The 12,306-nt window shown below is 41.0% G+C and overlaps 1 protein-coding gene across 7 annotated transcripts in view; it reads left to right on the top strand.

Annotated features, from left to right (window-relative positions):
* The window catches only part of APPL2 (adaptor protein, phosphotyrosine interacting with PH domain and leucine zipper 2), a 50,790-nt gene that overhangs the window by 651 nt on the left and 37,833 nt on the right, over window positions 1-12,306 (top strand). For 3 of the 7 annotated variants that reach the window (XM_082349895.1, XM_082349893.1, XM_082349892.1), the window contains exons 2-3: window positions 5,612-5,752; window positions 6,156-6,254. The exons of 1 other annotated variant lie outside the window; for it this stretch is intronic. In XM_082349895.1, coding sequence (XP_082206021.1) covers window positions 5,612-5,752; window positions 6,156-6,254 — 240 coding nt within the window. Of the gene's footprint in view, window positions 1-550; window positions 690-5,611; window positions 5,753-6,155; window positions 6,255-12,306 lie in introns of all 7 variants that reach the window. 3 more of the 7 variants (XM_082349897.1, XM_082349894.1, XM_082349898.1) reach the window with 2 other exon arrangements.

Genomic DNA, 12,306 nt, shown 5'->3' with positions numbered 1-12,306 from the left:
AAGGAAATGCCTGTCAAGTTGTTCGTGGGCAATGCCTGGTACAGAATAAGAAGTCAGTCTTACTTATTATCATTACTACTACTGATATGATGGGACCTGGTGGATTTAGGACCAGAGTGGGATGCAGAGAGCCTAGACCTCTTCCCCAGCGGTGCCAGACCTCCCCTTGGCCCTGTTTTCCCATTCGTGAAGAGGAAATTACAATACCTGCCCTATTTGCCGCACAGGGGAACTTCATTAGCGAGCGCACCCGAGATGAGAATCAAGTCCTTTGAGCTCTGCAGATGAAAGCTGGTGTGTAAATGTAGTAAACGAGTGCAGAATGACATTAGTTCATAAGTCAGTGCACCTTTCCCCAGGGAACCTTTGTTCTCCTTCATTAACATTTCCCCAGCTTCATATCTGCCCTAGAGGCTCTGCATCCTTGGGTTATTTAAATACCTCTCTTTATTCCCTAGTATCTCAACTCTTGAAAAATTAGAGTAAGAGTAACCTGTTTTCCTTTCACCGTTTCTCTTCCCTTTGTGCTTCCTTTCCATTTTCTTCTTAGTGAATTGTGCCTCCCCAGGATGATCCCTTGATGGACTTACCAACACCCACTCTGCATCTCTCCAGTTCAGAATTAGTAGTCAAAAGGACTGTGTGCTTAGTTGCCTTGTGCCCATTTCTTTGTGATCTTCTTTACATAGGCAAGTAAGAAAGTGTAAGCAAGCTGTGATTTTTTTTTTTTCTTTAATTGTTATCCGCTGGTCTGATTGACTTCTCAAAGGCCTCTCTGAAGTCTCTAAGCTTCTGGCATTTTAATGGGATCAAAGCCCTGGGTAGAAGTCATTTTGTCCATCCTCACACCTGTTGCGTGGGATCTGAACATAGTATTGTGGAGTTTCTAATGAGATATCACTTTGAACAGGGATTTCCACTTGCTTTGTAGTTGGAGAAACTGAGATGCAAAGATATATTGCTTTCCTAACTGAACATGGTGACGGCTGAGCCAGGTTAGAGAAGTGGCACTAACTGATTCTCCATGTTGCCCTCACCGAGGAGTTACATTCGGAATTTTTGGCTCTCACATCAATGAATAGACACTGGTTCTGAGTTGTTCACAGGATGTGCTCAGCTGTGAGGTAGGAGACAGCGGACTGGCAAACGAGTCAGGACACTTGGGTCCTAATTGTGGCTCTAACACTAACTTATCATTTGATTTGGGCAAGTCACTCATCCCCATCCTGTGACTGGCTGGGTTTTCTCATCTGCAGAATGAGAGTCACGGAGCGGATAATATTTAAGGGGCTTACAATTCTGTCATATCTGCATGATTTATAACTGAGCTTGTATGAGGAAGAAGAGGTTAAGAGGCATTGTCATTTCTGTTTAATGTTCCTCTTTACGTAGGGAATTTGTCATTGCTTTTGAGACGTGGGTGTCACCCTGTGAGGGTTCTTGGTGAGGTTTGAATGGAAGCAAACTACCAGGAAGGTCTTTGATAACCATCAGAGCATATTTAGCACTCTTGTATGGGGTATGTGCCTAATGCAGCTTTACTGCCAAGGAGATTCATAGACTTGTAACTGGAAGGAATCTAATCCAGCTCCTTAGTTTTATCTGTAAAGAATAAAACCAGTAGCAAACACCTGTGCCATACATGCATTTTTATGTGCCAGGCACTGTTCTCAGTGCTTTACATATGTTATCTTATCTAATCCTTTCAACAGTCTTTTGAAGTAGGTCCTCTATTAAAATTACCAAGGAGCTGAGAAGTTAAATAACTTGCTCCCAAGATTATACATTATCAAGTGGCAGAGCCGGGATTGGAACCCAGGCAGTCTGCCTATGTTGTTCAAGTTAGCCCAGCTACCTAGCACCTGGCTTTTCTGTCATCAGTGACCTAAAGTGTTTCACTAAAAGGAAGTGATCTTAAGAAACCATCTATTGTTTGTTTCCTCTTGTTTTATGTAGGGTATTTATGAGGGTTGCTCCAGTAACCTGGCTGCAAAGGATTCATTAAATGAACACAAAAGCTTTTATAGTTGAGCTCAGTGACCCAAGAAGAGCTGAATAGCAGTTGACTGACCTTATGCACATCTATTCATGCCCTTTTCAGTTCACAGTGCTGCACAGTGTATTATAAGACTAGTCTTTGTGCATACGTGTTTTATTTCTGGTTACCTCTGGTGTATGAAAGACGAAACATTTTAAGGATTAAGGTACTTGTCTCCACTGCTGTTTGCGAGCCTCTGTTCCTCGCTAGGTGCTGCTAGCTGCTGGGAACATAATGACAAATAAGATAAGAGTGCCTTCCCTCCGCTAGTTCACAGTCTGTTCTGGGAGACAGATAAGGAAAGCAGCAGTTGCAGTACTGTGTGAATGCTGCTGTGATAGGAACACAAATGCTGCTTTGAGCTGCTGCAGCTCGCACCTCTCCAGGGGCTTATTCCCTTTCCTGTAAGTAGTGTGCTTTTGAGATAAAGTGTAGCACTGTTGCTTGCTGTTTTGTTACGATATTTGTTTATTTCCTTTGCAGTTGGCACAGCTGAAGCACAGAGAATTTAAAGATTAGGTTCTGAGATTATTCAGTGGGAGGTCCAGCTGGGAAACCAGGCCTTTTTTAACTCAAGCAGGATGCCTCAAAACATTACCTGGTGGTTTTGTCTTCATTGTGGAGGGCTTTTGTCCTGCTGTACTCTTTGTTTATGATACATTTTCCTTTCAGTAGGCTTGGTTCTACTGAGACATTTCTCTCCCTCTCCCACACTGTGGGAATAAGAGTTTTAATTGTTTTTACCTTAAAAAATATATATATGTATAATATTTATACTTATATATGATAAATATTAAAACATTTAAAATATATTTAAATATATATAAAATATACACGTGTGTGTGCGTGTGTATATTTTACAATCACAGCTGTTAAAATTGTGCCATTATATAACTAGATGCTATTCTTAGGAGTGAAAAATGTCTAGGACTAGTTTATTAGATGACACCCAGTTTCTTTATTCTAAGATAGAGGGTAATGTGGAGCTAAGGCTAAGGTGTTTGGTTTCGTTGTTCTGTCCATGCATACTCTTGAGAGTGTAGGGTAGTAGAAAAAGGATGGAATTTAAATCTTGATTCTGCAGGTTACTCAACCTCTCTGAGTTTGTGTTTCAACATGTGTAAAATTAGAATAAAAATAGTTGCTTAATTCTTATGAAGAATAAATAACATATGTAAAGTATCTTCATGCCTGCATATTATAGTAACTCCATAAATGATTGCTGTTACTGTCTTTATAAGTGATATGCACCAATGTCTTTCGGAATTTTTGGGAAACTTTCGAGCAACTGGTATACCTTTGCCTGGTCCTTGGTCTTATTCCTTCTTTAGGTCTCAGAACATTCCTGTTCTTCCAAATATAAGTTTAAGCAGATGCGGAGCTGATAAATGTGGATATTAAAACAGTGTCTGAGATAGCAGGGTATCTTTTTTTTCAAGGATGATCATGGCCTAGTTAAGTTAGAAAAGGAAGACGGGAGTGTTTTTGTCAGTTCTAATGGATGTCATGGTAAACATGTTCAGAATATAAAGAAAAAAAAACTTGTGATGTAGTTTTGGCAGTTATCACAGGTGAGAGCATGACAGTAGGATGACCCAAGAGAAGTCAGCTCCAAGCAGTCTGCATCCTGCCTCCAGACAGGACGGTAGGCTGTGGGCCAAAGAGCATGCCCACTGTTGAGACCCACCTTTGCTAGGTGGTGGATGCAGCCTCTTGTGGTGGAGAAAGCATGGCCATTGGTACCAGCCAGACCTGGGTTTACATCCCAACCCTGCTGCTTCCCAGCTGTGGGAGGTTGAGCAAGTTTCTTAACCTTGATGAGCCTCAGTTTCATCATCTCTAAAATGGGATTAATGTGACTGTGGTGTCTACCTCATAAAGTTGTCGGAAGGATTAAATGAAGTAATATTTAGTGCTCAGAACAGTGTCGGACACATAGGAAGTACAGAGTAAATGGTAATTTTAGTTTTCTTTCTACTCTCTTTATGGAGGACATTTATACAAGCCCTCTCTTTTCATTCTGTGGCTCATTTTCCATTCTATATATTTTATTTCTAAGAGTATTAAAAACAATAAATAGGACTCAACTAAATGGACATCGTAGTATTTAAAAAATTAAATATCCTCAATCCAGTTGTATCACTCTTTTTCATTCTCTTAGATATAATGTTATGGAAAAGAACGGAACCAGAATCATCATAAACATTGAAGGACTCCTCCAGCATTGGCACCACGAATACCAAAAGATTCTCTCCTATTAGATGACATTTATAGATAGCTATGTAGATAATAGTGTTGCTTTAGTGTTGAAATGAAATCATACATGTGAAACCCTTAGTGTCCAACATGTTATAAGCAAAGTTCATTATCTTCTTCATAATCAGTATCATCTGCTATCACTGTGTATTAGGCACTGGTAGGCACTTTATGTAATTCATTACCTCTAGTGTTCCCTGCAAATTAGTGTTAGAGCCTGAATTTGGACCCAGGATTGACACGGTCCCAAGGGGATCCCATATCCTTTGAGAGGCCCCAGTAGACTGTAAGCTCCTGGAGAACAGAGTTGGTCTGATCACCTTTGAATCTCAGATCCCAACACAGTGTTTCATCAAATATTGGATGAAGGCGGAAGTATATACATGAATGAATGTAGAGTGATAGACCAATCACTGTAGGTTCTCAAAACGTCTTTTAACAATCTTTTTTTTTTCAAATAGTATATTTTAAAGAGATGTAATAAAGAATTCTAAACCGATGTTTTTCACCTACTCACTGACATCCATTAATGGATTATGAGATCCAGTGGGTCACATCCATGATTTTTGTTTTGTTTGTTCTGATCCTTCTGTTGATAAGAATTGGTACTGAAGAGAGTACATTGGTCTGAGAGCAGGTATTTTTAGCCTTAAAGACCTCGGGCAAAACCAGGATAAGCATGTACTACTGTGAAGTCCACCAGAGTTTGTCAACAATATCAAAGGTAGAATGATTCAAACGTCGGGGTTCCTCTTCCAGTTTATTGGGGGTGCTTTTGGGTCAGTTATTATTCTCTTACCTGAGATAGGTTAGAAAAAGAAAGAAGGAATTGAAATTCATTTGCAGGAAAATAACGAACCTTAATGGATTGTTCTTTGTAAGGTGCCTTTGGTATCATCTCATTAAAGACATTTCTATAGCTTACTCTCCATTCTATGCCTAATGGGTTATTTTCTGAAATATAGATCCCATTATCACTAATGTAGTATTTTAAATTCCCACTGTGCTGGAGACATTAACAAAAGTCCCTTGAATAGATATGGTCTCTTATGTGGTCCCTTGATACTTCTTTAGACACCATCCAATATATAAATATTTCTTTAGTGCTCAGCGTATCAGGCACTACGCATGAAAATGGTAGGAAATACCTTTCATCTAAGACATTGCTCAGCTGCTCTCGAAGCACTGAGTAGTCTTCCCAAAGGAACTGAGCTAGCATTCTTAAGTTGCTATTTGAGTTTTGTGCCCAGAGCTTCCACTGGTGGGCCCATGGTACATGAAATTTCCTGGTCATGAGTTTGAAAATTGGTTGAATAGAATATGACGAAAGACATGGAGCCTGACTGTAGTATCTTAAGTGGAAAGAATGACACACCCCTGCAAGACGTCCAAGATTGCAGAAAACCGGACAGATGGTTAACTGCTGTGATGATGAAGTGCTGGGTGACCACACCCCAGGTATACACACAGGCCAGCCATTGAGTTCAGTTTATGGGCTTGAAGGGAGAGACTGCCCTTTTTAACACTTATTTTATTGGATGGACTTTACTGGTACTTAGGTAGAGGCTAAAGTCGAGACAGGTAATAGCCCTTGAGTCTTCTTAACCCTTTAAAAATTGGCTTTCTTTCCCTGGCCCCGATACTCAAACTGTATTCAGTTTGCCCTCGCAATGTAATCTAAAGGATTAGAAAAGGAGTTCTGAATTAAAGCTCTAGGAATCAGCTTATATTAGTATTAGCAATAAAAAAGTAAAGCCAGACAACAGACATCTTCCCTCCCCATATCTCTGTGTGCGTGTGTTTGTTTTACCTCCATTGTAACTTTTCCACTTAGAAATAAAATTGACCTCTTTTCTTGCAGACTCGCTCTTTACTGAGTGTATTTGAAGAAGATGCTGGCACTCTCACGGATTACACCAACCAGCTGCTCCAGGCGATGCAGCGCGTCTACGGAGCCCAGGTATCCTCCTGCCCCCTCACCTGGAGAGGAGCAGAGTGGGAGCTCTCTGCCCACCTTGAACTTCTCTCAGGAGGTTGAGAGATTTGAGTCAGAACACCACCATTTAAACTTTTGAAATAAAATCACAATTGTTTTTCTCTTCTGTTCACCTCAAAAAACTGAGAACAGTTTGTTTTCACAGCTTAAGAAATAGGGTAACTTTTCTGTAACTAGTAGACCCAGTAGAAAGGTACCACATAACTGCTTTTTAATTTTTAAAAAAATTCTACTCCAAAGGGAAACATTTGAGTCTCCTCTTCCTCCCTGTGAAGGAGGGGGTTCAGTATTCTGAGGCATGGCTCTTTGTCTTTCTCATAAATGGTCAGTCTTAGATGTCAGTGTAGGCGAGTAGAGATGTTTTTTCAAGGGCTTCCTCTGAAAAGACTTGAGTCACAGTTCTGGAACTGTTGGGTGGCTTCTTTGTTTTGAGGAACAAATATCTCTGCCTTGCAAAACCATGGAAAATAAATTGCTGAGTAGCAAAAGTGAAACTTTTTAAGATCAAGAAATGCCCATGTGTGTTACTTTCTAAGAGAAAACTTGTGAGTTACTTAAAAATAAAATTTGTTATGTTACACATCAAAATATTATGGCAACCGATACTTTTCATTATTGATTCCTTGCCGACTTGAGCCTGTATCTGTTAATATGTTCCTTTTTCTCATTGACGATCTCTAAATAAATACCACATTCAGTGTATAATAATAGTATATCAATAATCATGTATACTCATTTATTTTACATAGCTCTTAATATTCATATATAATCATTTATTATCATGGTTTTGTTAATCATTCATTCATATCATATATGGGGAAAAAAACTCAGCTCTTGCCATTAGGGAGCTTACAACTGGGTTGGGAGACAGACAAAAATAATTACCAAAGAGTGTTAGAGGTGCTAGGAGAGAAGGGTCACCTAACCTGGAGGAATTGTGCTGGGCACCCAAAAGGAGGATGATTATGATAGTTGAGACTTATTGAATACTTCATAGGTTCCAGGTGCAGTTTCAGGGGCTTTTACATGTAATCATTTCACTTAAATTCCCTAACTCTGAGGTGGGTGTTGTTATTATATCTTCATTTTGTAGGTCAAGAGATTTAAGGATTCTGATGATGAATGACTTTCCAATTCCACCCCATTAATACATGGTAGAGCAAGTCAGCCTGAAGCCAGAGCCCAAACACTTAACTACTAAGCATAAGGGTGGTAGCCTGAGCTAGGGAAGTGGCAGTGGAATTGGGAAGAAGTGGATTGGTGACTGATTCTATGTGAAGGGGTTGGGTGGGTGAAGGATGAATCAAGAATGATGCCCACGTCTTTGACTTGAATAACAGGGTGCATAGTTGGGAGAATACAGGAGGAGGAGCAGGGTGTGTGTGTGTGTGTGTGTGTGTGTGTGTGTGTGTGTGTGTGTGGCAGTGGCAGAAATGGCAGGGATGCCAATCTTAATTCTTTCCTTTTTTTTTCTTGGTGTCATCATGGCTTGCAGGATCTTCGTTCCCTGACCAGGGATTGAACCTGGGCCCTCGGCAGTGAAAGCGCAGAGTGCTAACCACTGAACCACCAGGGAGTTCCCCTTAATTCTTTCTTGAGAGGCTGATTTTGAGGTGTCCATGGGACATAAAAGTGGGGAAAGAGATCTTGTTGAAAGTTCAGATCCAGAGTTCAGGCTGGAGATCGATATTTGCAAACTACTGTATTATAGAAGTGTAACTTGATTAATTGGAACTAATTTTAACGACCAAAAGAATCATGCGCTCATTTGTGATTTTGCTCGTTTGTTTAGGTAAAACATTTAAAAACTGGTACATACTTTGTCGATTTTTTAAAAGCCCTATTTATTTCTATTATATGTTTTTGTATTTTTCACTATTCGAAATTTAAGGGAACAGAAAATTTTTTACTGAGCTTATACCTGCTCTTTAGGAGTTTGAATATTGTTATTAAGTGATTTGTCTCATGTTTAAGAGTCCCAAGACTTAGGGACTGTGACTCCGCCACTCCCAAGAGTCTCTGTCCTGCCTTTCCATGTCTGTCAGAATCATTTCCTTGGAGATGTCCAGATGCTCTCTTATGCGTTTTTTTCTTTTGAGCCAGAAAACTGCATTTTGCCAAAACTAAGTGGGTCTTGCATTCTAAAAGGCTGTAACCAGCTTTTACTTCACATCACATGATCATCCCATGGGTTACTGGCAGAAGCCCTTCCTTCTGCCTCGGCATTTCCCGCAGCAGAAGCTAGCAAGAACGTCTGGCTAGTGCTGCCAACTCAGTGACAGATACAAGCAGTGGTCAGTGGCATTCAGATCGGCTGGGTCAGGGTCAGTTGTTTTTCAGGTTTATTTGAACATGTTTTGTTTCTTTTCAATTAAATTAAAAAGAAAACGTTCTAACTCCTCTTTGATCAGTTTGTTTATATGTATGTATGAGGGTGGGAAGAAAGAAAGAAAGAAAGAAAAGAGTTACCAATGTTTTCATTCAACTTTTTTCCCCAAAGTTATGTTTTCCTGGTTTTATTTAACATTCTTCCTTAAATATTTTACACCTAGACGTGTTAAATTACATTAATAGAGTTTTATAATTTCATTTTTAAAAACAGAGGCACTTAGTAATATGTTGTTTTTCATTATTATATTATTTAAACCAGATTTATGCTGCTGATAAATGATAAATGTTCATAAAAGATATTTAAAATCAGGCCACATGGTAAGTTCCTGGATTCTGATACAGTGAATACTATTTGGACCTTAGTTTTAGAAAGAGGAAGAGTAAAAAAAAACTAGAGGAAAGTTCTGTGAACAGTTTTGCTGATTTTGGCTAGTTTGGGGGAGATTTTAAATTTTATTTGGCTTAAGCAGTAGAATGAAGCTATAGGCTGTAAGCTGTTTTCAGCATTTTACAGCAGTCCCTGGTCACATCTGGTCTCCTGACTGTCAGATGTGCCTTTGCACCTGGGGGAACGGAGTACTCCATCATGGGTCATCTGAATGAAGGAAGCCGTACACACTTCTCATGCAGCAAGAGACGGCTTACTTAGAAAGCTCTGCTATCTTTCAAACTATTGACTAAACTTAAAACTTCTATAGTGTCTGAATAGATGCATGGGTATACGTATTCAGTAAAATCTGCTCAAATTTTTGCATTTCATGCATTTGATATACTTGTTTTGATTCTGTATATCTACCGTAATTTTGTTTCTTTCCTAGAGAGGTTAAAATTTTAAAAAATCTTTTCGAAATGGATTTTTTAGGGTCTTACCATGAAATTTACTTACGTAATCTTACTTCTCCTCTCAGACATTGTATTGAGAAAACGGGAAGGTCAAATGATGTTCCTAGCAGTATTAGTGAAACCTGGCATCTCCTGGAACCTGTCTTTCTCCTCCAAAGGATGACAAGCCTCTGTAGTTGGTTCCTTCAGTCTGGATGGAATTTTTTATTTGTTTTGTTGATTTTTTTTTTTTAAGTACATTTTGGATGGAATTTTTCCAAGTGAGAACCGTGGTTCAGGCTCTCTCACTTCCTTTCAGCAAAGCAGGCTTACACAGACACAGTTTCATCTCTGCAGCTGCTCTGAGCCAGACCTTTGGGAGTGCAGAACTCCTGACCCTAAAATGTAAAAGCCCACATTGGAGTTGCGAGTAGTATCTTTTCAAACTGGGGTGAGACCGTGGGAGGGGATAGGAGTAAAATACTTTGAAGGGAAGATATGCATACATTTGGTATTATAAAGAAGAAAATATTTTTCTTTAGAAATGATAACATATATAGATATCAAGCTAAATAAGTTAATGTTCCCCTTGGGAAACAGAGTAGTGGGCATCCAGGAGTGTGAGCTTGTGATAGGGGAGAGAGAAGGATTTGGGAGGCAGACAGGATCAGAACTGTATATTTTAATAATAAAAATATTATTAGGCACATAAACATACCACACACTAGACAAGACACTGCCTGTGTATAATTTCATTTAGCTTTCACAATAAAGGAGAGGTATTATTATTATTTTTTAAATTGTATTTATTTATTTTTTGGCTGTGTTGGGTCTTCGTTTCTGTGCGAGGGCTTTCTCCAGTTGCGGCAAGCGGGGGCCACTCCTCATCGCGATGCGCGGGCCTCTCACCATCGCAGCCTCTCCCGTTGCAGAGCACAGGCTCCAGATGCGCAGGCTCAGTAATTGTGGCTCACGGGCCCAGTTGCTCCGCGGCATGTGGGATCCTCCCAGACCAGGGCTCGAACCCATGTCCACTGCATTGGCAGGCAGACTCTCAACCACTGCGCCACCAGGGAAGCCCGAGAGGTATTATTATATAAGAGAGGTTATGTAACTTGCCTGTGGTCACACAGCTGATGAGTGGCAGGAACAGAATTTGAACTCAGGTCTTTGACTCCAAAACCTCCACTCTCACTCTGAACCTCTGTGCTGTACTCTTTTGACATACTGGTCTCTAGAAATGGCAGCAGAGGCTAAGGAAGTGGGAGTCTTCAAAGGTTGTTCTTGTCACCATAGAACACCCACACTTATCAGCCTAACAGCTTTGTAGTGTGTTATGGGTGGGAGCCAGCTCCTTTTTGTATCCCAGAGTAACTTCCCTTGTTTAATTGGTTTTTATCCATAATGGTTTCAATCAGTGCATTTTAACAGCTCTCAAAAACAGTCAAATTGAGGTTTCTATGACAGGGACAGAGAAATATGTGTGTAGCTTAAGGCATTCAGGAGTAGAGAGTCCCTGAGTGGTTTCTGGAAGCAACTTCAAAGACCTGAGTTTTTGCACTTGATTTGCATGTGGGATCTACAGCCTTCCCTCATTGCAGCATTGAAGGCTTTCAGATTAGTATGGAAGATTATTCTGGGCCAGGCTCATTCATTAGGTATGAGGTTAAGTGTGTGACCTTAGATGCATCAGATCTGAGTTCCAGTCTTGACTTGGCCACTTGCTGTGTGACCTTGGGCAAGTCACGTGATTGCCTGAGTTTCCTTATTGGTTAAACAGAGGCCATAATAATACCCACCTCATAGGTTGTTATTAGAACTAATACCTGTAAAGTATAAGATCAGTCCCTGGCACGAAGTGCTCGCTGTTAACATAACCACCTTCTAAGCCTTAGAATAATAATAGTTATGATAGCACTGTACCCTGGGACTGCTACTTGGGTTAAATAGAAGCTTGGTCCTCTGATCTTGACGTTCCTGAAGGAGCAGTCTGTACCTGCATTCCTCACTTCCTCACTGCATAGTTGATATTTGCTCCTCCGGCTCCTCAGTCTGGGCTCCATCCCCCACTGGCAGCACAGGCTGCTTCATGCCTGGTTCATAGCCTCTCTCCACCCTCCATCCCAGGCAGCACCCGATGCTATTAACAGTGCCCCGTCAAAACTGTCCTTCTTTGGTTCCTGTGACAGTGTCTGTCCCGAGTGTCTACCCACCATTCTTGATTGTTCTCCTTTCCTGGCGCCCTTTTGCTGCCTGCCCCTTAAGTCTTGGTGTTCTCCAAAATTCCACAGGAGTCCTTCTCTGGTTAGTCTCTACTCGTTTCCTGGGCAAAGTCACTTCTTCAGCAAAGCCTGGCCATTTCAGAATCTATTTCTAGCCCTCGTCTCTAGGTCCTTATTCCAAACGACTTTTGCCTATTGTCACTGTGGAGAGTGAGTTTTCAGCTCTTACCTGGGCTGTTGCAGCACCGTCCTGAGCAGTCTTTCTGCCTTCAGGGGCTTGTTTTCCCCTTCAGTCCATCCTGTACTCTCGAGCTACCACATGCAGACCTCCCTTCCCTCCCTATCTTCACCTGCTTCCGTGGCTCCCTGTAACCACAAGGCAGAGGTAAAAACTCCTCATCAAGGCACGCAAAGCTCTTCACGAGCCGAGTTCCAGCCTACTCCTCTAGCTTCGTCTTCGGCTGTTCCAGAACGTGCCAGGCCCTCTGCACATCTCGAGACTTTGCTGCGCCCTTCCTGCTTCCAGGACTCCACGTGGACCCCTTGCCCTGGCAAATGGCCTTCCCGGCAAATGGCTTTTA

Source organism: Balaenoptera borealis (genome assembly GCF_965194805.1).
Source record: "Balaenoptera borealis genome assembly, chromosome: 13".
In the NCBI taxonomy this organism is placed as follows: domain Eukaryota; kingdom Metazoa; phylum Chordata; class Mammalia; order Artiodactyla; family Balaenopteridae; genus Balaenoptera; species Balaenoptera borealis.
This window is presented reverse-complemented; position numbering and strand designations above follow the sequence as displayed.